At 45.2% G+C, this 20353-nt stretch overlaps 1 protein-coding gene across 2 annotated transcripts in view; it reads right to left on the minus strand.

Moving 5' to 3' along the window:
- The window catches only part of BMP6 (bone morphogenetic protein 6), a 189971-nt gene extending 188220 nt beyond the window's left edge, over positions 1-1751 (minus strand). For both annotated transcript variants that reach the window (XM_063451748.1, XM_063451747.1), the window contains exon 1: positions 729-1751. In XM_063451748.1, the coding sequence (XP_063307818.1) occupies positions 729-1278 (550 nt within the window). In that variant the 5' untranslated portion in view covers positions 1279-1751. The remainder of the gene's footprint in view (positions 1-728) is intronic.
- Positions 1752-20353: the final 18602 nt, after the last annotated feature.

A 20353-nucleotide genomic window follows, 5' to 3' on the forward strand; every position in this document is an offset into this window, starting at 1 on the left:
AATTTCAGGCACACTATGTAAATGAGTGGTAATAATAATACAACACTCTTTCTCAGAGAATTCTATAGTTTTGTATAGTCCATTATTCTTGAACATATGTCCAAAAAAAGCATCCTACCACTCTCAATAGAAATGAGCAGCATGGCTGTAGCCTCCAGTTGCTCACAATCAGTTCTAATAAAATGTCTTACTCTTCATTAACTGCAATGTAATTCCATAGCCTGGCTTTTACAGGCACTAACTCTCTCAGTAAATATGTGTTCTTCATTCCATAGCAGGTGGAGAGAAAGTGTGTGCGTTCCACTGAAGAAGAGCTGATCCCAAAACACACTATTGGCATTCAATATTCTACTGTTTGTTTAGACTGCATCTGTGCATCTGGACTACTGCACCCAGGAAATAAGCATTACGTTGCAATGCCACCCCCCTAGTGCTGTTGCAACATTACATTGTAAAAAGAACAAGTGTTTTGTTTTTGTACAGCAAAGCGTAGTGTGGCCAAATGGGTATTTCTGTCTGTATACGTGGGAGGGAATCTTTCACATAATACTTCAAAATCAGCAAAATGGAAAATACAAGAACATGTGTTGAAGATAAATGGCACAGCAGAGTTTAATGACAGTTAATTCCGCAGACTGGGGAGAAATAGGAGAAATGATATCTCTAGCATATTAAACAGTGCATGGCAGGGAAAGGGAGACAGGTAAAGGTGGTACAGAGAGACTCACCCAGGTTAACAAAGCTCATGACCATATCTGCATCAGTGAGGAAGGCGCTGTCCTGGGAGCTGCCATGGGGTGTGCTCAGAAGGCTCTTGACCTTCACCTGGTGGCTGTGTGGTCCTGACCTCTGCCATCCTTTGTTGTCCATTCCCTGTTCCTGGCCAGACATGGCATTATACAGGTCCAGCATGAAGAGGGGGGCAGAGTTGAGCCTTCCTGGCTGTTGCTGTGAGGCAGAATTAAGTCCATGGACCGGTCTAGGTCTATGAGGGAGACCAAGGAGTGACAAGATCTCCTTCTGCATTTCTCTCTTCTCGTGGCTTTTCAGGCGCCTGTACATGAAGCCACTGTCCATGCTGGACCTCCTGCTGCTGTCCACCAGTGTCCCCAGAGCCAGGGGCAACAACAGCAGGGAGCAGGAGATCCAGAGAAACCCCAATAAACCCAAAGATGCCCTCTGCATGCTCCCTGCCAAAAACACGTGCACCCTGCACTCAGATACCTCCCAACCTGCTTCACTAGTGCTCTTTCGGGTAAAGGTGGAACTCATCTGCATGCATGTCTCCCTAGAACATAAACTACCTTGCCTTTGTAGAGTTGGAGCTCAGCTGCCAGTATGGAGTTAAATTGACAGAATTTTGAATAACTGAAAAATATAGCAACCTGCCCCTTGGTGACCAGTTCAGATCTTCCAGCTTTGTTTTTTTGTGATTCAATATTCCCAGGGACCTTTCTGGTGTATCGTTATCTCAGATTAGATATGAGCACAACAGGTTTGCCTTTAGCCCGAAAAAAGTCATCATCTCCTCAGCCTAGCAACACAAACATGTGTCACACACTCAGGAATAGTCCCCAGGCCGGCTCTGTCTAAGCTGCTGGTGGAGGGCAGGGTGGAATTGAAGATGATGTAGTCTCATGGGTGAACCCTCATCATCACGCAGGCTGTATTCTCCTTGTCAATTTCACACAGCCCTTACAGTGGAAAGAGAAAACTTCACACAGGTTTCTCTGACTTGGTCTCTCTTCCATCGCAGCTACTAACTCACATCTACTGAACAAGAGTTTAAACATGTTGGAAAAAGTACGAGTCCTTTGGAGACACCTACTGGATATTCTACATACTGCACACAGTCACATCAGCCAGCATGAAATGGGAGACAAAAAATTGAAGAAATTTATAATGAATAAGACACTCTTACCTGATAAAAAAAATATAATGTTTTCACAGCGAGAATAACATAGGCTATAGAATCATTTTAGCCCCATAATGTTCAACTTTTCATACATTCCTGTTGCTTTATGTGAGCTAAATGAAAGCAAAATAAATAAATAGATTTATTCATTAAAATCCCCATGGAAGCAATTATGTACTTGAATTAAAATGACAATCACATTTGTTTTGAAAGATTCAATAAGATGCCTCTCATCCATAGAATACATGGAGTTTTAGCCGTCCAGGCAATTCCAAACATGAAAGAATCCAATGGTAAATTGGATAAATTCACTCAGTTTTACTCTGAAATTTATTATCCTACTCCCTCTCACTCTGGTGACTCTGTGCTAATTGGAAGGGTTAAATTCTTCCTGAACCAATTAGTCCTACATCAGTTGAGAGATGAACAGATAGCGGTGACACAGGCCATTTCTTCCATGAAACCTTATAAATCTCCAAGGCTAGATGGTTTCACAATGGCTTATTACAAAACCTTCTCACATGAGTTGATTCCCCAGCTCCAGACTTTATTTCAATCCATATGGGAGGGTGAATCCTTTCCAGAGGACTCACTCCTGGCCAGTAATATCCTAATAAACAAACTTGGTCAACCCCCAGATTCCACTGGCAGTTGCAGACCAATTTCCCTTTTTAACACCGATGCAAAGGTTTCTGGTACACCCCTTGTCCTCTGTCTCATCTCTGTATTGCCAGAGGTGGCTCTAGACTTTATGAGGCCTTAGGCGAAACGCAAACATGAGGCCCCACTAACAAAAAAGTGTCACATATACACATTGATGCACTGTCTACCTGTGTATGTGCCTGAGAGTGTGTCTGACAGAGAGTATCCTTGCTTGTGTGAATGTATGTCTCTGTGAGCATGTTTGCGTTTTTGTCTGAGACCCTATGTGTATGGGTAGCTGCTTGAAGTGTGTTGTGTGTATGGGGGGGGGGGGTGGTGATGGTGAGAGGGAGAGGTGGGTGATGGTGAGAGGGGGTGATGGTGTGGGGGTGATGGTGAGAGGGAGTGATGGTGTGGGGGTGATGGTGAGAGGGAGAGTGATGGTGAGAGGGGGGTGATGGTGAGAGGGAGAGGCGGGTGATGGTGTGGGGGTGATGGTGAGAGGGAGTGATGGTGTGGGGGTGATGGTGAGAGGGAGAAGGGAGGGTGATGGTGAGAGGGAGAGGGGGTGATGGTGTGGGGGTGATGGTGAGAGGGGGTGATGGTGTGGGGGTGATGATGTGGGGGTGATGGTGAGAGGGAGAGGGGAGGGTGATGGTGAGAGGGGGTGATGGTGAGAGTGACAGGGGGGGTGATGGTGAGAGGGGAGGGGAGAGGGGGGTGAGAGGGAGAGGGGGTGATGGTGAGAGGGAGAGGGGGGTGATGGTGAGAGGGAGAGGGGGGTGATGGTGAGAGGGAGCGGGAGTGATGGTGAGAGGGAGCGGGGGGTTGATGGTAATGTGAGAGGGGGTGATGGTAATGTGAGAGGGGGTAATGTGAGAGTGGGGTAATGTGAGAGTGAGGGAGGTAATGTGAGAGTGAGGGGGGGTAATGTGAGAGTGAGAGGGGTAATGTGAGAGTGAGAGGGGGGTGATGGTGAGTGGGGTGAGGCTGAGGGTGGTGGGAGGGTTATGCTGAGGGCGATGATGCTGAGGGTGGTGGGGGGTGATGCTGAGGGTGGTGAGGGAGGTGATGCTGAGGATGGTGGGGGTGATGCTGAGGGTGGTGAGGGGTTATGCTGAGGGTGGTGATGCTGAGGGTGGTGATATGGGTGATGCTGAGGGTGGTGATGGGGGTGAGGCTGAAGGTGGTGGGGGTGAGGCTGAGGGGGGTGTGGGTGAGGCTGAGGAGGGTGGGGGTGAGTGGGGTGATGCTGAGGGTGGTGGGGGTGAGGCTGTGTGGTGGGGGTGATGGTGAGGGTGGTGGGGGGTGAGGCTGAGAGTGGTGGGGGTGATGGTGAGGGTGGTAGGGGGTGAGGCTGAGGGTGTTGGGGGTGAGGCTGAGGGTGGTGGGGGTGATGGTGGTGGTGGGTGAGGGTGGTGGGGGTGATGGAGAGGGTGGTGGGGGTGATGGTGAGGGTGGTGGGGGTGATGGTGAGGCTGAGGGTGGTGGGGGGTGATGCTGAGGATGAAGGGGGGTGAGGCTGATGGGGGGTGAGGCTGAGGGTGGTGATTGTGAGGGTGAAGGGGGGTTGAGGCTGAGTGTGGTGGGGGGTGATGGTAAGGGAGAGCCTACCTTAATTTCTCTGGTGGTCCAGTGGGCTCCCTGGTGGCCACTGCTCCCGGTCTGCAGACCGTGTAATCTCGCGAGTTTTCAGAGCGTTGCCGTGGTAACCCGCAGCAAGGCTCTGATTGGCCGGTTTTCGCGAGACACATGGACTGCAGCTCTGCTCACTGCGGAGCTGCAGACCGGTGTCTGCGGTGGCTGGCCGGGCAGCCAGGAGCAGCCTCGAACCCGGCGGCATACTGGGCAAGCCGCCGGGCCCCCTCCTGGTGTCAGGTCCTCGGTCACTGACTGAGGACCTGACACACTCTGCCCACAGGCGGTTTAGGTGGCCGCGAGGCCCCAGCCAGCGCGAGGCCTTAGGCGGCCGCCTAAACTGCCTAATTAGAGAGCCGCCTCTGTGTATTGCCATAAGTAATCCATCGAGTCCAGGTGCTCCTCTCTAATATGCGACACGCTGTGGATATTAAAGGTCTCTCGATAGCAAGTAAAGAATACAGGGTTTTCTGCTTACACAGTTGACCTTATACTTACCATCACTTGGACAGCCTCTTCCCTTCCTGTACTGCTCTTCCTTTTACTCCCTGGTGGATTACAAAGTGAATATTGCCAAATCCATTGCCCTTTCCATACAAGTACCACAGGAAGGTTGAACACAAATGTCGGATACCTTCTACCTCCAGTTTACCTCCTCCTCTATCCCTTATCTTGGCATTAGAATCACTGCACTGCCATCAGAACTTTATACCACCAATTATCCTCCAATTTACTCTGCCTTAAAAAGAGACCTACAGAATTGGGGTAAATACGCCATCTCCTGGGTGGGCAGAGTACACACCATTAAGATGAATATAATGCTGTGTCTAGTTTACCTATTTCAGACTCTCACAATCCCAGAAGCCGATTCTGATCTGCAGTCCCTACAGACATCTGTTGATGGGTAGATTTTGAATCTGACCTTTTCCCTCCAGACCTCCACTACATTTTTTATATCGCTCTTTAAAACCTCCTGCCATGTTTTGCTTCCACAATTCCCAGCCATTCTTAATTGTTTGAGAATCTGAGACAAGTACTCATAGGTATATGTTTGAGAAGGGTTTAGTCATAACATTTGATGCTCTAAAAGCTAGAACCACACTAACCACTTCAAACCTTTGAGGTACATGCAAATATGTTATTTTGTTAATAAAGCATAGATTCTCAATAGTGATGTCGCGAACATAAAATTTTCGGTTCGCGAACGGCGAACGCGAACTTCCGCAAATGTTCGCGAACGGGCGAACCGAGCGAACCGCCATAGACTTCAATGGGCAGGCGAATTTTAAAACACACAGGGACTCTTTCTGGCCACAATAGTGATGGAAAAGTTGTTTCAAGGGGACTAACACCTGGACTGTGGCATGCCGGAGGGGGATCCATGGCAAAACTCCCATGGAAAATTACATAGTTGATGCAGAGTCTGGTTTTAATCCATAAAGGGCATAAATCACCTAACATTCCTAAATTGTTTGTGCTTTAAAACATCAGGTATGATGTTGTATCAATCAGGTAGTGTAAGGGTTACACCTGCTTCAAAGTGACAGACCAAACTCCCTGTTTAACGCACCGCAAACAAGCGCAAACAGTCCATTTGCACAACCGCAAACTCCCCATTTGCACAAGGTTGGATACCAAGCTAGCCATGTCCCGTTCCTTGTCCTCACTGATGTCATTGAAGGTCTCTCTTCCTCCACCCATGAAGCAGGAGATGGAAAAAGATGCTTGGTCGGTCCTCCTACTTCAAATTTGGGGCACTGCGCGTGCAATCTAATGTGCCACCAGATAGGAGAAGTGTGTTAAGCAGTACTATTCTTATCAGTTTAATCCCTGTTACGTCCCCTATCAGGGGACGTGTATATAAGGCATCGATTTTAGGAAGCGGGAGATGGAAAAAGATGCCTGGTCGGTCCTCCTACTTCAAATTTGGGGCGCGGCGCGTGCAATCTAATGCCACCAGATAGGAGTGGTGTGTTAAGTAGTCCCCCTCATCAGGCCTTTTTTAGTCGAATGTATCGCCCACTGTCAGTCCCTTCGGGATCCATCTCTCATTCATCTTAATAAAGGTGAGGTAATCTAGACTTTTTTGACCTAGGCGACTTCTCTTCTCAGTGACAATACCTCCTGCTGCACTGAAGGTCCTTTCTGACAGGACACTTGAAGCGGGGCAGGCCAGAAGTTCTATCGCAAATAGGGATAGCTCAGGCCACAGGTCAAGCCTGCACACCCAGTAGTCAAGGGGTTCAACGCTCCTCAGAGTGTCGATATCTGCAGTTAAGGCGAGGTAGTCTGCTACCTGTCGGTCGAGTTGTTCTCTGAGGGTGGACCCCGAAGGGCTGTGGCGATGCGTAGGACTTAAAAATCTCTGCATGTCCTCCATCAACAACACGTCTGTAAAGCGTCCTGTCCTTGCCGGCGTGGTCGTGGGAGGAGTAGGATTACTTTCACCTCTTCCCATGTTAGATTCCCGTTGTGCTGTGAAATTACCCTTATACGCTGTGTAAAGCATACTTTTTAATTGATTTTGGAACTGCTGCATCCTTTCCGACTTGCCGTAATTCGGTAACATTTCAGGCACTTTCTGCTTATACCGGGGGTCTAGTAGCGTGGACACCCAGTACAGGTCGTTCTTCTTCAGCCTTTTTTTTTTTTTTTTAATTTTTTTTTTTTGCAGTGCATAAGATGTTACAGCTTTACACGGGGTACCCCAAAGGCAATCCTCGTGTTGGTCAGACAATAAGTACATTGGGGTATGCGTTTGTATGTGCACATTTTTTTTTTTAAAAGGTCGCGTTCTGATAAGAAGATGTACAACAATATTAAGTCGTTTGGTTATATGAGTTATGCAGGCAGGATATACAAGTTATATGTAGAATTATTTAAACAAGTGGATGCGGTACACGTGTGTAGGTGCTGTGTTCTGCGTGCTGATGTTGCTTATTCAGGATTGCTCCTTAGTGACTCACCCGGGGAGGCAAGGGTGCGTGTTATAATTACAGGCAGCTTGTGGGTTCACATAATAGACAGTATGGCCTAAAACATAGTTGTTGCAGGCGAGGTGTGAGTGCAGGCTGGCTAGCAGTTTCTGCCCTGGTAGGGTGCCCTAAGCGCTAGCGTGATACATGTTATGATGAGTGAGGTGTAAACAGTATGCTGTGGTCAGAGTAGCATGTAAGCGTTACATATGTTAAAGCCAGGCAGCTATCTACAGACAGCTTATATCATAATATCACCCAGTCCGTTTAAGAGTTCGTATAGCGGCATATTCTTCAGGAATCGCTGTCATGGTGGGTCTGTTGCTTCATGGGTGGCCGTGAGCGTGTAATCGGCCAGTGCTGGTTTCAGCCCTTCAGCGCGACCCAGTGTTGGTAGTCTTGCAGGCTGGGGTACCTCTCCAGATGTGTCGCCTGGGCTTGCCACTATTGGGAGTCGGGTGGAGCGATCTTCAGGATCGGCATTGGGTGGTTTGCTTTTTCTGGCGTGTGGCTCCCTTCGGTTGGCGGCAGACTCGTGGGTATGGAGCCAAGTCCCTGCAGGTTGGTGTCTCCGCTACTCCGTGTCCAGTAAGCCTCTGCTGCAGTCTGTCTTCCGATTTATTGCTCTGTCAGGTGAGATGTCGCTTGGCTAGCTGCGGGAGAGTGAGGCCTCCGTCATCTCAGGCTTCTTGGGCCCGTGCTTGTTAAGTGCCCTCAGTGCACTTGGCAGTCGCCATCTTGTGCGGTGCGGTCAGGCCCTCAAGCGTGTCCGCGGCGCCTGTGTTTTCCGGCTGCTATGCCCCCGGGTGGGGACCGGGATCACCCCCCCGGTCCATAGGGGGGGGGACCAGGGCCGGATCCGCTCAAATTCGAGCCCCAGTCTGGGTGCTGTGTGGCGGGATAGTGGTGCGTCGGCCGTCCGCTCCACTCACCGCGGGAGAAGGCCTGGGTATCGCAGTCTTCACCTCCAGGGGACTGTAGCTTAAAAAGCCAGCCTCACCCTGGCTCCAGCAAACCCTCTGCTTTGAGGCGTGGTGGTGGTCGGTCGTTTCTTGGCTAAAATTGAGTTTTTCCGGCATATTTAAAGTTGAGGCAGCAGGAGCTCCTACTGCCTGCGACCGTCCAGCTCGGCGGTCCGGCCCCGCCCCCCTTCTTCAGCCTTTTTATACGAGGGTCCCTCAACAGGCACGACAGCATGAAAGACCCCATTTGCACAAGGTTGGATGCCGAGCTACTCATGTCCTGTTCCTCGTCCTCAGTGATCTCTCTGAGGGTATGTTCTTCCCCCCAGCCACGTACAACACCACGGGTACCATATAGGTGACAACGAGCACCCTGGGATGCCTGTTGTGGTTGGTCTTCCTCCTCATCCTCAAAGCCACATTCCTCCTCTGACTCCTCTTCCTCACAATCGTCTTCCAGCGTTGCTGCAGGTCCAGCAAGCGATGCTGATAAGGCTGTTTCTGGTGGTGATGGTGACCACAACTCTTCCTCTTCACGCTCATCTACGGCCTGATCCAGCACTCTTCGCAGGGCACGCTCCAGGAAGAAAACAAATGGTATGATGTCGCTGATGGTGCCTTTGGTGCGACTGACTAGGTTTGTCACCTCCTCAAAAGGACGCATGAGCCTACAGGCATTGCGCATGAGCGTCCAGTAACGTGGCAAAAAAATTCCCAGCTCCACAGAGGCTGTCCTATCACCCCGGTCATACAAATACTCGTTAACGGCTTTTTCTTGTTGGAGCAGGCGGTCAAACATTAGGAGTGTTGAATTCCAATGTGTAGGGCTGTCGCAAATCAAGCGCCTCACTGGCATGTTGTTTCGCCGCTGGATATCGGCAAAGTGAGCCATGGCCGTGTAGGAACGCCTGAAATGGCCACACACCTTCCTGGCCTGCTTCAGGACGACCTGTAAGCCTGTGTACTTATGCACAAAGCGTTGTACGATCAGATTACACACATGTGCCATGCACGGCACATGTGTCAACTTGCCCAACTTCAATGCCGCTATCAAATTTTTTCCATTGTCACACACCACTTTGCCGATATCCAGTTGCTGCGGAGTCAGCCACTTTTCCACCTGTGCGTTCAGGGCGGACAGGAGTGCTTGTCCGGTGTGACTCTCTGCTTTCAAGCAAGTCAAACCCAAGACGGCGTGACACTGCCGTATCCGGGATGTGGAATAGTACCTGGGGAGCTGGGGGGGTGCCGTTGATGTGGAGCAAGAAGCAGCGGCACAAGAGGACTCAGCCGAGGAGGTTATGGAAGAGGATGGAGTAGGAGGAGTAGAGGAGGTGGCAGCAGGACTGCCTGCAATTCGTGGCGGTGTCACCAACTCCTCTGCAATGCCATGCATTCCTTGCTTGTCAGCCGTCAGCAGGTTTACCCAATGCGCAGTGTAGGTGATATACCTGCCCTGACCATGCTTTGCAGACCAGGTATCAGTGGTCAGATGGACCCTTGCCCCAACACTGTGTGCTAGACATGCCATTACTTCCTTTTGCACAATCGAGTACAGGTTGGGGATTGCCTTTTGTGCAAATAAATTTCGGCCGGGTACCTTCCACTGCGGTGTCCCAATAGCTACAAATGTTTTGAATGCCTCAGACTCCACCAGCTTGTATTGTAATAGCTGGCGGGCTAAGAGTACAGTCAAGCCAGCTGTCAGACGCCGGGCAAGGGGGTGACTTTGTGACATTGGCTTCTTACGCTCAAACATGTCCTTGACAGACACCTGACTGTGGGCAGATGAGCAGGAACTGCTCAAGGCCAGAGACGGAGGGGCGGATGGTTGAGAGGGGGCAAGGAGAACAGCAGTGGTTAACGTGGCTGAAGATGCTGGACCAGGAGGATGATGGCGGCTTTGAGTTTGTGTGCTGCTTGTACTCATGTGTTGATCCCATAGGCGTTTGTGATGTGCGATCATGTGCCTTCGCAAAGCAGTTGTACCTAGGTGGGTGTTGGACTTCCCACGACTCAGTTTCTTTTGGCACAGGTTGCAAATGGCATCGCTGTTGTCAGAGGCAGACACACAAAAAAAATGCCACACTGCTGAGCTCTGCAATGACGGCATTCTGGTGGTGGCAACGGCATGCGTTGATTGGCGTGCTGTCTGGCTGACCCCGGGTGCCGATGCATGCTGTCTGACTGTGCCACTAGCTCCTTGCGACGACCTCCCCCTGCTTCCAACTTGTCTCCTCCTCCTCCTCTCTGTCTCCCCATCTGAACTTCCCCCCTGTTCTTCTTCTCTTATGACGAGCACCCACGTGACATCCACGGACGCATCGTCATCATCAACCGCTTCACTTGTATCTGACAACTCAGCAAAGGAAGCAGCAGCGGGTACAACATCATCATCATCACACCGTACGTGTGTAATGCTGCCTGACTGAGACATATCCCTGTTATCTACATCCTCTGGCAATAATGGTTGCGCATCACGCATTTCTTCCAACTGATGTGTAAATAACTCCTCTGACAGATCAAGTGAAGCGGCTGTGGTGCTAGTGTTAGTGGTGGCGGCAGGCGGGCGAGTGGTAACTTGTGAGGTGCCCGAAGCTAAGCTGGAGGATGGTGCGTCAAGGTTCCGAGCGGAAGCTGTAGAAGATTGGGTGTCCTGTGTTAGCCAGTCAACTATGTCCTCAGAACTTTTCGAGTTCAGGGTACGTGGCCTCTGAACACTGGGCATTATTCTAGGGCCAAAGGGAACCACAGCACCATGACCACGACGGCCCCTGCGGGGTGGCCTGCCTCTGCCTGTCTTTTTTTTCCGATTAGTGGTACTATGCGTGCAAGCTACTGTGACAACTGGCAGGCCCTGAAACGCACACTCGTGAAGGAAACTGACTGCTATTATATTACAGTCCAATAAGTTTAGTGTTTTTAAATGCAAGCTATTGTGACACCAGATATGAGTGGTGGCACTGGGCAAGTGGGCACAGTATACGCTGTGAGCCTGACAAACACGCTGGCAGACAACTAACTGCTATTCAATCTATTACAGTCAAAATTGTATTTTTTTAAAAAAATGTACACTACTGTTACACCAGATATGAGTTGCCCTGGCAGGCCCTGAAACGCACACTCATGAAGGAAACTGACTGCTATTATATTACAGTCCAAAACTTTTTTTTTTTTAACTATGCTGGTGTATGTGTGTCTCTAGGGGTACTTATGTACAAATGTGGTGGACATACCCACAACTCACTGTATTCTGAAGAACAGCTCATGGATTGTGTGAGGCAGTCCTATCGCAACCTGTGTCGATGGATCCATGGACATTCCTTCCATAAAAGCCAATCGAGCACTCAAATGTTATGAGAACAAGTTACTGTTTAGGATCACTCTTGCCACCTGTAGAGCCCTGACTGAAAAAGTGGTTGCACGTTTTCCCACATTCCTCAAAGCAATCATTCTAAAAATTAAAGATACTATTCAGATAGACAGGCTCATTGCTTCTCTACATCACACTTCAAATCCTTCTACAAGGTGTGGAACCCATGGATGGAATACACTTCTGAAATATTTACAGTAGTATGTTTTAAAATTGGCTTGGCTCTGGTTTCCTTTTTTCCCCCTTTTCTCTGTCCTTCTTCTTTCTACATCCCCCATCTTTCTTCCCAATTCTTACATATCCCTCTAATACTTTCTCTCATTTTATTCTCATATCTCTCATGTAAGGTGAGGTGTGACTCTAACAGCTCATTTGGGTTTTGGAATCTCTTCATGCAATTGTCTGAGTTCAAACTGATTATAATTTGCCTGGATACTATATAATATGCTGTATAGAAATTAATTTGTTTGTATTTGTAATGTTAGAGTGTTCCATTAAAATGTAGAAAGGAGCAAGAACAGGAGCATAGTTGAAGATATTTCTATTAAAATGATTAAACATATTCAAAGCTGCAATAAATGTATGCGTGCATATTTTGATTGGACATGCTAAACAAAATATGTGTTCTGCTCATAGAAATGAATGTATACACAGTAAAACAATATTTTCTAATGAGTGCAAAATAAACACCAAATGGTCAGCTCTGCTTCTTGCAATCTGTGGTGTGAAATGACTTTGAATTATAATAAACTGTTTCTTTTCTGAAAATTTGCCATTTCAAAATAAACACATACAAACTCCCATTTTCTTCCAATATACACTGTATGAACAGTGTTTGTTCCCTATTACAACTGAAAATATCATTAGAATAGAATATCTGCGTTAAAAGATTAAGTGGATAATATGTGTGGTTCTGTTTTAATGTTCCTCTGTTTTAAATGTCATCTATACACTGTACAAGTCAACTAGTATGGAAATACACTGATTAGCCACAACATTCAAACCATATTGTGTAGGTCCCCCTCGTGCTGCCAAAACAGCTTTGATGCTTAGAGGTATGGACTCCACAAGACCTCTGAATGTGTTCTGAAGTATCTTCGACCAGACAACCTTCTTCTGATGTTCACATTCTCATTGAAGGAGCTTTCGGCACTAAACAGTGGTCCTCATTGGCACTCTGGCCAATTTGAGACTCGCAGCCCTACACATAGCAAACTCCGATGCACTGTGTATTATGACACCTTTTTATCATATCCAGCATTAAATATGTTCTTATCAATTTGAACTACAGTAGCTCTTTTGTGTAATCGTACCAGATGGGCTAGCCTTTGCTCCCCATGTGCATCAATGATCCTTGGGCCCCCATGACTCTGACGCTGGTTCACCAGTTGCCCTTCCTTGCACCACTTTTGGTAGTTATTAACCAGTGCATACCAGGAACACCCCATAAAACTTGCCATTTTGGAGATGCTCGGACACAGTCCACTATCACTATCTGGCCCTTGTCAAAATCACTCAGATCTTTTTACTTGCCTATTTCTCCTGCTTCTCACACATGAACTTCAAGAGCTGACAGTTCTCTTGCTGCCTAATATATCCCACCCCATGACAGGTGCCATTGTAACAATATAATCAATGTTACTCAATCCACTTATTTGTGATTTTAATGTTGTTGCTGATCAGTATATAAGATCACTGGAAAGCTGTAATACCCATGTATGGTTATACAAGCAATCTGATTATGTCTGCCTGTCTAGCTTTCTTTCATCTCTAGGACATTCCATTTTTTTTTTTTAGAATGTATGGAACTGTGAAAAAAGAACTTGATGTTTTGAACTACAACTTACACCATTCCCCATGCTAATTTACTTCATGAGCAGTATGATGGTAATTGGAATCCACAATAAATTCAGCATCAGGCACCTAGTGAATGACAGCTCTATAATGCTCCTCCAATGCTACATGAGCATGATGGAAGTTGGACAAAAGATCCAAGTTTCTTGCATGGCTGAGCATGACAGACTGTAACTTGTTTTTCTTGTACCATAGGTCAATTTTTTTAAAACAAAAAATATCAGCATATATGTTTAGTAAAGAAAACCAGAGTGTATATATCCTAAATCAAGAAGTAGAACTAGCTCCTCAGAGGAGTTTGTCAATTGAGGGCTGCAGTGTTTGTTCATACAGTCAGAAATCACAGTGTGTCCATTGAAGTGAGGGGAAGGGGATTAACACTTCATCTTTATTATTTAGCTGAGTACGTATACTTTGTATTCTACTGTTCACCCTATATGGGCATGGGCAGTAAATGTGTATTACTTCCCATCTAGATTCAAGGTTTCTAGGTGGTGTAACTATATCCTAGGACAGGGATAGGCAACCTTCGACACTCCAGATGTTGTGGACTACATCCCCCATAATGCTCTTACACCCATAATGCTGGCAAAGCATCATGGGAGGTGTAGTCCAAAACATCTGGGGTGCCGAAGATTGCCTATGCCTGTCCTAGGATAATTATGAAAATATGTCAATATCTTGTTTATCTTGTCTATATCTTTCCTTACATTTTGTATCATTAAATGTATTGCTTAGGAAGAGACTAATTAACTCAACTGTACGATATTAAAAACACTTCAGGATATATATTTCCATCCAATGCCCAGCACACACTTCCCAGGAATCTATAGCCAAACCTGTACAGTGTAAACCTGTACATGTGCACGGATATGACATCACATATGAGCATGCATAGTGTCCTCCACTGCACAGTGTCTCCTCTTACTTTTGATTATTCTAGCATATAAAGCAATCATAGAAACCTGATTTCAAGAGTGCCTTCATATAGTATGTTGATATATTTTGTGTTTGGACTGTCCCTTCTTTCCTGATGCATTTGAACAGCAGTTTCCCTTTAAAGGGAATCTAAAAATTAAACCTCTGTTGCCTCAGTGTTCTCATAGTATCTGCTTTTGTTGCAATGCATTTGCTCTGGCTCTCCCTATGTTACAATGGTAATCCAGACATGGATAGATGCCATGCTCATTGTGCCTAGTTGTGGAGCAGTCATACATCCAAATATGCTTGGTAGACTATTATGGTAGGAATGAGGGCCCAAATAAAGTGTGACCCTCCAAAAGTGGTACGCTAGGAATGGAGGTCTGATATACAGGGTTAATATACAATAGATCATTGATAGCTGTGAATTAGAACACAAACCTTTGCTGTCCCTCCAAAAATTGTATTTGCTGCCAGACTACAGTCAATTTATTTTCTTTTGGTTTTTTTAAAAAAATTACATTATCTTCTGCTAGTTTGTGGCTAGAGTTGTTGGGAGTTACAGTCCACAAAAGATGGAGTTCATCCCTGCTTTAGCATCTGGAGTTTGCCACTCTTGGTTTAACTACAAAAAAAAAGCTCATTTGTTACAAAGGTGGTGGCAGTAAAATTTTCCAGCGGTAATCCTATGTCAAGCATTTCAAGAGCACAGCTTATTCTAGAAGAGCACTGAGAATTTTTGTTTAGGTTAACGCTGAAAGTAAGCAATTAAATGGGATTACCATAAGATAAATCCGCTACCGACTGAAACACATCATCTGATCAAGCCTAGTGTTGTAATGTTTGGTTTTACTAAAACTTCCTTTTCAGTGTCAACCATTTCAAAGATGCAGTGTTTAGCCAGGACTAAAGCAGATGGTTTGATATAGAGATCCCACAGAGGACATCTTGTGGTGATCTAGAAAACTAGCAAAAGTATCCAGCAAATCTGGCGCAGAAAACAAACATGTTCAAACTCAATTTTGCAAATGTGTTTGTACTTCAAAAGCCGGGCAAACAGAAAGTCAAAGATGTTGATCTGTCAGTCTGACAGCCGCTATTCTGGGAAAAGTATTAAATAAGGGCAATCAACATAGAACCCAAATTAAATGTTTCAATATTTAGCTCTTTGACCCTGATTATCACTTATTTGTCTTTAAAAATCTCCTCCAAAATGAGACATTTGCAATGCAAATGTATGGAACAATAGATATATAGATTTTATAATATTTTTCCAATATTAGTACATTTTAAATCAAGCCGAATATAATTTCAAACAGTAAGAGCTAAGTAGCTCAAAGAGTTACTCCAAGCATTATAACCACTACAGCCCACTCTAGGGGTAATGAGTGTAAATGGGATAACCATTTAGCAATGGTTTGCCCCATACCTGGGTCCCTTCTGGGCTCTGATGCTGCCTAGTAGTCCAGTGACATGCTTCTGGCTCTGAATCCGGAAACATGTCACTGGAAAAGCGGAGGTCAACATTCATTGGTTGAGAGCGTCAGCTCTCAATGACTGACATTCTGAGCCACAAATGTTGCCCAAATTGACCTTAGTCAGCCCACAACTCTAGTTTTTAAGAAACTGCAAAAATTACCTGCTACGGTTAACTCCACCTCTAGTGGATGTCTACCACAGAACTTTAGTCTAATTTTCTTTGTATGCTGCAAAAAAAATAGCTGGTTGAACAATGTACATACGTGACATTGGACCAGTAAACTTCAGAGCTTTAATGCAGTATACTGATGAGGTAAAAATCAACTAGCAATGAAAAATGTATTCCTGATATAAATTCATTTCAGTCTAGGACAATAGTGACAGATTGGAATTTATTAAATAACCTAGCATTGTAAGCAATTAATAAGATCACATTTCAGACCAACAGGCTACTAACTGAGGCCTTGTCGCGTGACACTGCTGATAACATTGCAACATTATGATGGCAGTCACCTAGAGTAATTACAACAGTGTCACCCTGGGGATACTGACTTCAAGTTTTGTATCACATCCAATCTGTCTGTTGCCATGGAAACTTCACTCCACTCCTGATATCTGTGTTGTTATATCCAGTTTATTCTGTTCTGTTTGAGGTAATATGTCACCATATCCCATTTGAATTCCTGTTACATTTTTCCTGTTGAATGAGATCCAGTTTCCATGCAAGCAGTTGGTCACTGGATGACATTTCTGTTCAGAAGCATGATAAGGGTATGAGTTCATTGTTTAGGCCTGAGCAAGACTCTTTGTGAGTCTCAGAATGTGATTAACATGAATTTGCAATATATACAAGTCACTACAAAGTGTACTTACCTATGTTGCAGTGACTTGTAGATAACATGATATCCAATAATTAATCGTGTAATAAAAGGCTGTGGTTACACTGTACTGATGTTTTCAATGTGATCAAAAAATAGATATCTCTACGTAAAGGTTAAACTCTCAATCGCTCAACTACAATAAGATATAAATTAACTGAACACTGAATTGAGGAATTAACTGTTCCTACTTGTGGGCAAAACACTCTTAAAGGCAAACCCTGTTAAGTAGTTACTGTTAAGCGAGAATAACTTTCATATGCAATGTCTAAATCTAAAATCAACACACATTGCTGTCTTGGGAGAAAATGTATAAGGATATTTCCCGTTAAATATTGTAAATATTTTGATTTCCACTTAAAGGTGACATAGGATTTTCAATTAAGTATAATTTTATCTAAATTGCTAGTACGTCCTGTCTAATGATGGTAAAAGGAAAAACAGGAGGGATAGATGTTGGGAAGTGAGTGCACGAGGTAAGGAAGGAAAGGGTCAGCCGAAGGAAAAGATTGTTTGGGATGCAGATGGAAAAAAAATGCAAAAGGGGGAATAAAAAAAGTAAAAGTAAATAACTGCAGTGGAAATGTATAGAAAGAAGATTAAATTGCATGTCTGTTGCAAAGATAAATACTAAAAATATAAAAAAATATTGTTCAATACTGCTACAGTTTCTCAGTTGTTGCATGTTTGTACGTTTATAAAAACTGCAATAATTACCACTGCAGGGTTAAGGGTGATGGGAGTTTTCACCCAGACCACTGCTATGAGCTTAAGTGGTCTGGGTGCCTACAGTGTCCCTTTAATGATTTTGGGTATATGTTTGGGGTTGCTACCATGCTGCAGAATGAATCTGAGGCAAATCGGAGGCCTCCCAGATGGTATTGCATGATTGATAAACATCTGCCTGTCAGGGCCGGCGCGTCCATAAGGCGGCACAGGCGGCCGCCTTAGGGCGCACCGGCTCTGGGGGCACAAAATTCCAGTGACCGGCAGGAGGGAAGTGCTCCCTCCTGCCTGGTCACCTCCTGGATCCCCGGAGCGGCGCTGAAGTGGATTAGGAGGCGGCGAGGGAGCTCTGATCTCTCTGACCGGCTCCCTCGCGCACCTTTTGCTGATGTCGCGGGAGCCGGAATATGACGTCATATTCCGGCTCCCGCGGCATCAGAAAACAGCCTGCGAGGGAGCCGGTCAGAGAGATCAGAGCTTCCTCGCCGCCTCCTAATCCACTTCAGCCGCACGCCTCCCAGCAGCCCCACTGGACCACCAATGAAAGACCAACGCCAGCACTCCAGGTAGGGAGGCTGGGTGGGAAATGTAAATTTAATTTAGATAATTAATTACTGTGTGTGTATGTGTGTGTGCATGTGAGTGTGTGTGTGTCTGTCAGTGTGTGTGTCTGTCAGTGTGTGTGTCTGTCAGTGTGTGTGTGTTCGAGTATGTGTCTGTGAGTTTGTGAGTGTGTGTGTGTGTGTGTCTGTCAGTGAGTGTGTGTGTCTGTCAGTGAGTGTGTGTGTGTCTGGCAGTGAGTGTGTGTGTGTCTGTCAGTGAGTGTGTGTGTGTGTCTGTCAGTGAGTGTGTGTGTGTGTCTGTCAGTGTGTGTGTGTTCGAGTATGTGTCTGTGAGTTTGTGAGTGTGTGTGTGTGTGTCTGTCAGTGAGTGTGTGTCTGTCAGTGAGTGTGTGTGTGTCTGTCAGTGAGCGTGTGTGTGTGTCTGTCAGTGAGTGTGTGTGTGTGTGTCTGTCAGTGAGTGTGTGTGTCTGTCAGTGTGTGTGTGTTCGAGTATGTGTCTGTGAGTTTGTGTGTGTGAGTATGTATTTTTCTGTATGCCTGTCTGTATGTATGTATCTGTATGACGGTATGCCTCTGTATGTATGTATGTGTCTGTATGTCTTGTACGTATGTTTCTGTATGTCTCTGTATGCATGTATGTAACTGGATGTATGTTTGTCTCTGAATGTCTGTATATATGTCTCTGTATGCATGTATGTAACTGTATGCCTTTATGTCTCTGTATGTACGTATGTGTGTGTCTCTGTATGCCTGTATGTCTTTGTATGCATGTTTCTGTATGTATGTATGTGTCTGTATGACGGTATGCCTCTGTATGTATGTATGTGTCTGTATGCCTGTCTATATGTATGTGTCTGTATGACGTTATGTCTCTGTATGCATGCATGTATCTGTATGTGTGTATGTCTTTGTATGCCTGTATGTATGTATGTATGTATGTGTCTGCATGCCTGTATGTCTGTATGTATGTGCCTGAATGGCTTTGTATGTATGTTTCTGTATGCCTGTCTGTATGTATGTGTCTGTATGACGGTATGTCTCTGTATGCATGCATGTATCTGTATGTGTGTATGTCTTTGTATGCCTGTATGTATGTATGTGTCTGCATGCCTGTATGTCTCTGTATGTATGTTTATTTATGCCTGTATGTCTGTATGTCTGTGCCTGAATGTCTTTGTATGTATGTTTCTGTATGCCTGTCTGTATGTATGTGTCTGTATGACGGTATGTCTCTGTATGCATGCATGTATCTGTATGTGTGTATGTCTTTGTATGCCTGTATGTATGTATGTATGTGTCTGCATGCCTGTATGTATGTTTATTTATGCCTGTATGTCTGTATGTATGTGCCTGAATGTCTTTGTATGTATGTTTCTGTATGCCTGTCTGTATGTATGTGTCTGTATGACGGTATGCCTCTGTATGCATGTATGTCTTTATATGCCTGCATGTCTCTGTATGCATGTATATCTCTGCTTGTATGTCTCTGACTGTATGTGTCTGTATGTCTCTGTATGATTATTTCTGTCTTTGTATGACAGTGTACCTGTATGACTTTGACTGTGTGACTGAAAAATGATGCCTGTGTGCCTGTGGCTTGGGAGGAAAGACACACAGGTGAAGATGCATTTTTTTTTTTTTTAATGAGGGTTGGGGGCGCCAAAATGCATCTTCGCCTGTGTAACTAAAAATCCTAGCACCGGCCCTGCTGCCTGTACATCTCAGCATTGAGGAGACTATAAATTCTGACTAAATTCCCCCCAAATTTAATTGAAATGCAGCCCTAAGCTTTCAAGGAATACTCAGCATGCTTTACTATTGCCTGCAGAAACTTACTCGTGTACCGTTCTCTAGTCCTTCAGAGAACAAATTGCCTTCTGCTACAATCAAATATTTAGACTCATCGCTATAGATGCTTACCTCAAATCCTCATAGATTATAAGCTCATTTGAGTAAGGCCTCCTTCCTCTCTAAATACCCATTTCTATAATTGTAAAGCACTTCGGATTATGTTGGCACTATTAAAAATCACTAATAATCATGATATGCCTACAAAATTCTCACATTATGCAAGTGTACCAAGAATTCATTTTGTTTAGAAGGCAGAGGGTGGCCACACCAAATAATGATTTCAGATTTTTATTATGTTCACTAACTTGGCATTTTTTTAAATTGATTACAAGAAACAATTAACACTTCAATTGTTGAACAAATTCTTACCTTATGGCATTTTTATCACCTGCCTAAAACTTTTTCACAGTATTGTATATATGAAATAATCATAGATTAGGCCACATTTGTGACCTTATCAATTAAATACTTTCACAGTATTATATATCTGGTATGATAAATCTTTTTCATAAATAATAACACTACCCAAGGGTGTGTTTTGCCTTTGTAATCAAGGATTTTAGGAGTTAACAATTT

The sequence above is a fragment of the Pelobates fuscus genome, chromosome 4 (genome assembly GCF_036172605.1).
Source record: "Pelobates fuscus isolate aPelFus1 chromosome 4, aPelFus1.pri, whole genome shotgun sequence".
Taxonomy (NCBI): domain Eukaryota; kingdom Metazoa; phylum Chordata; class Amphibia; order Anura; family Pelobatidae; genus Pelobates; species Pelobates fuscus.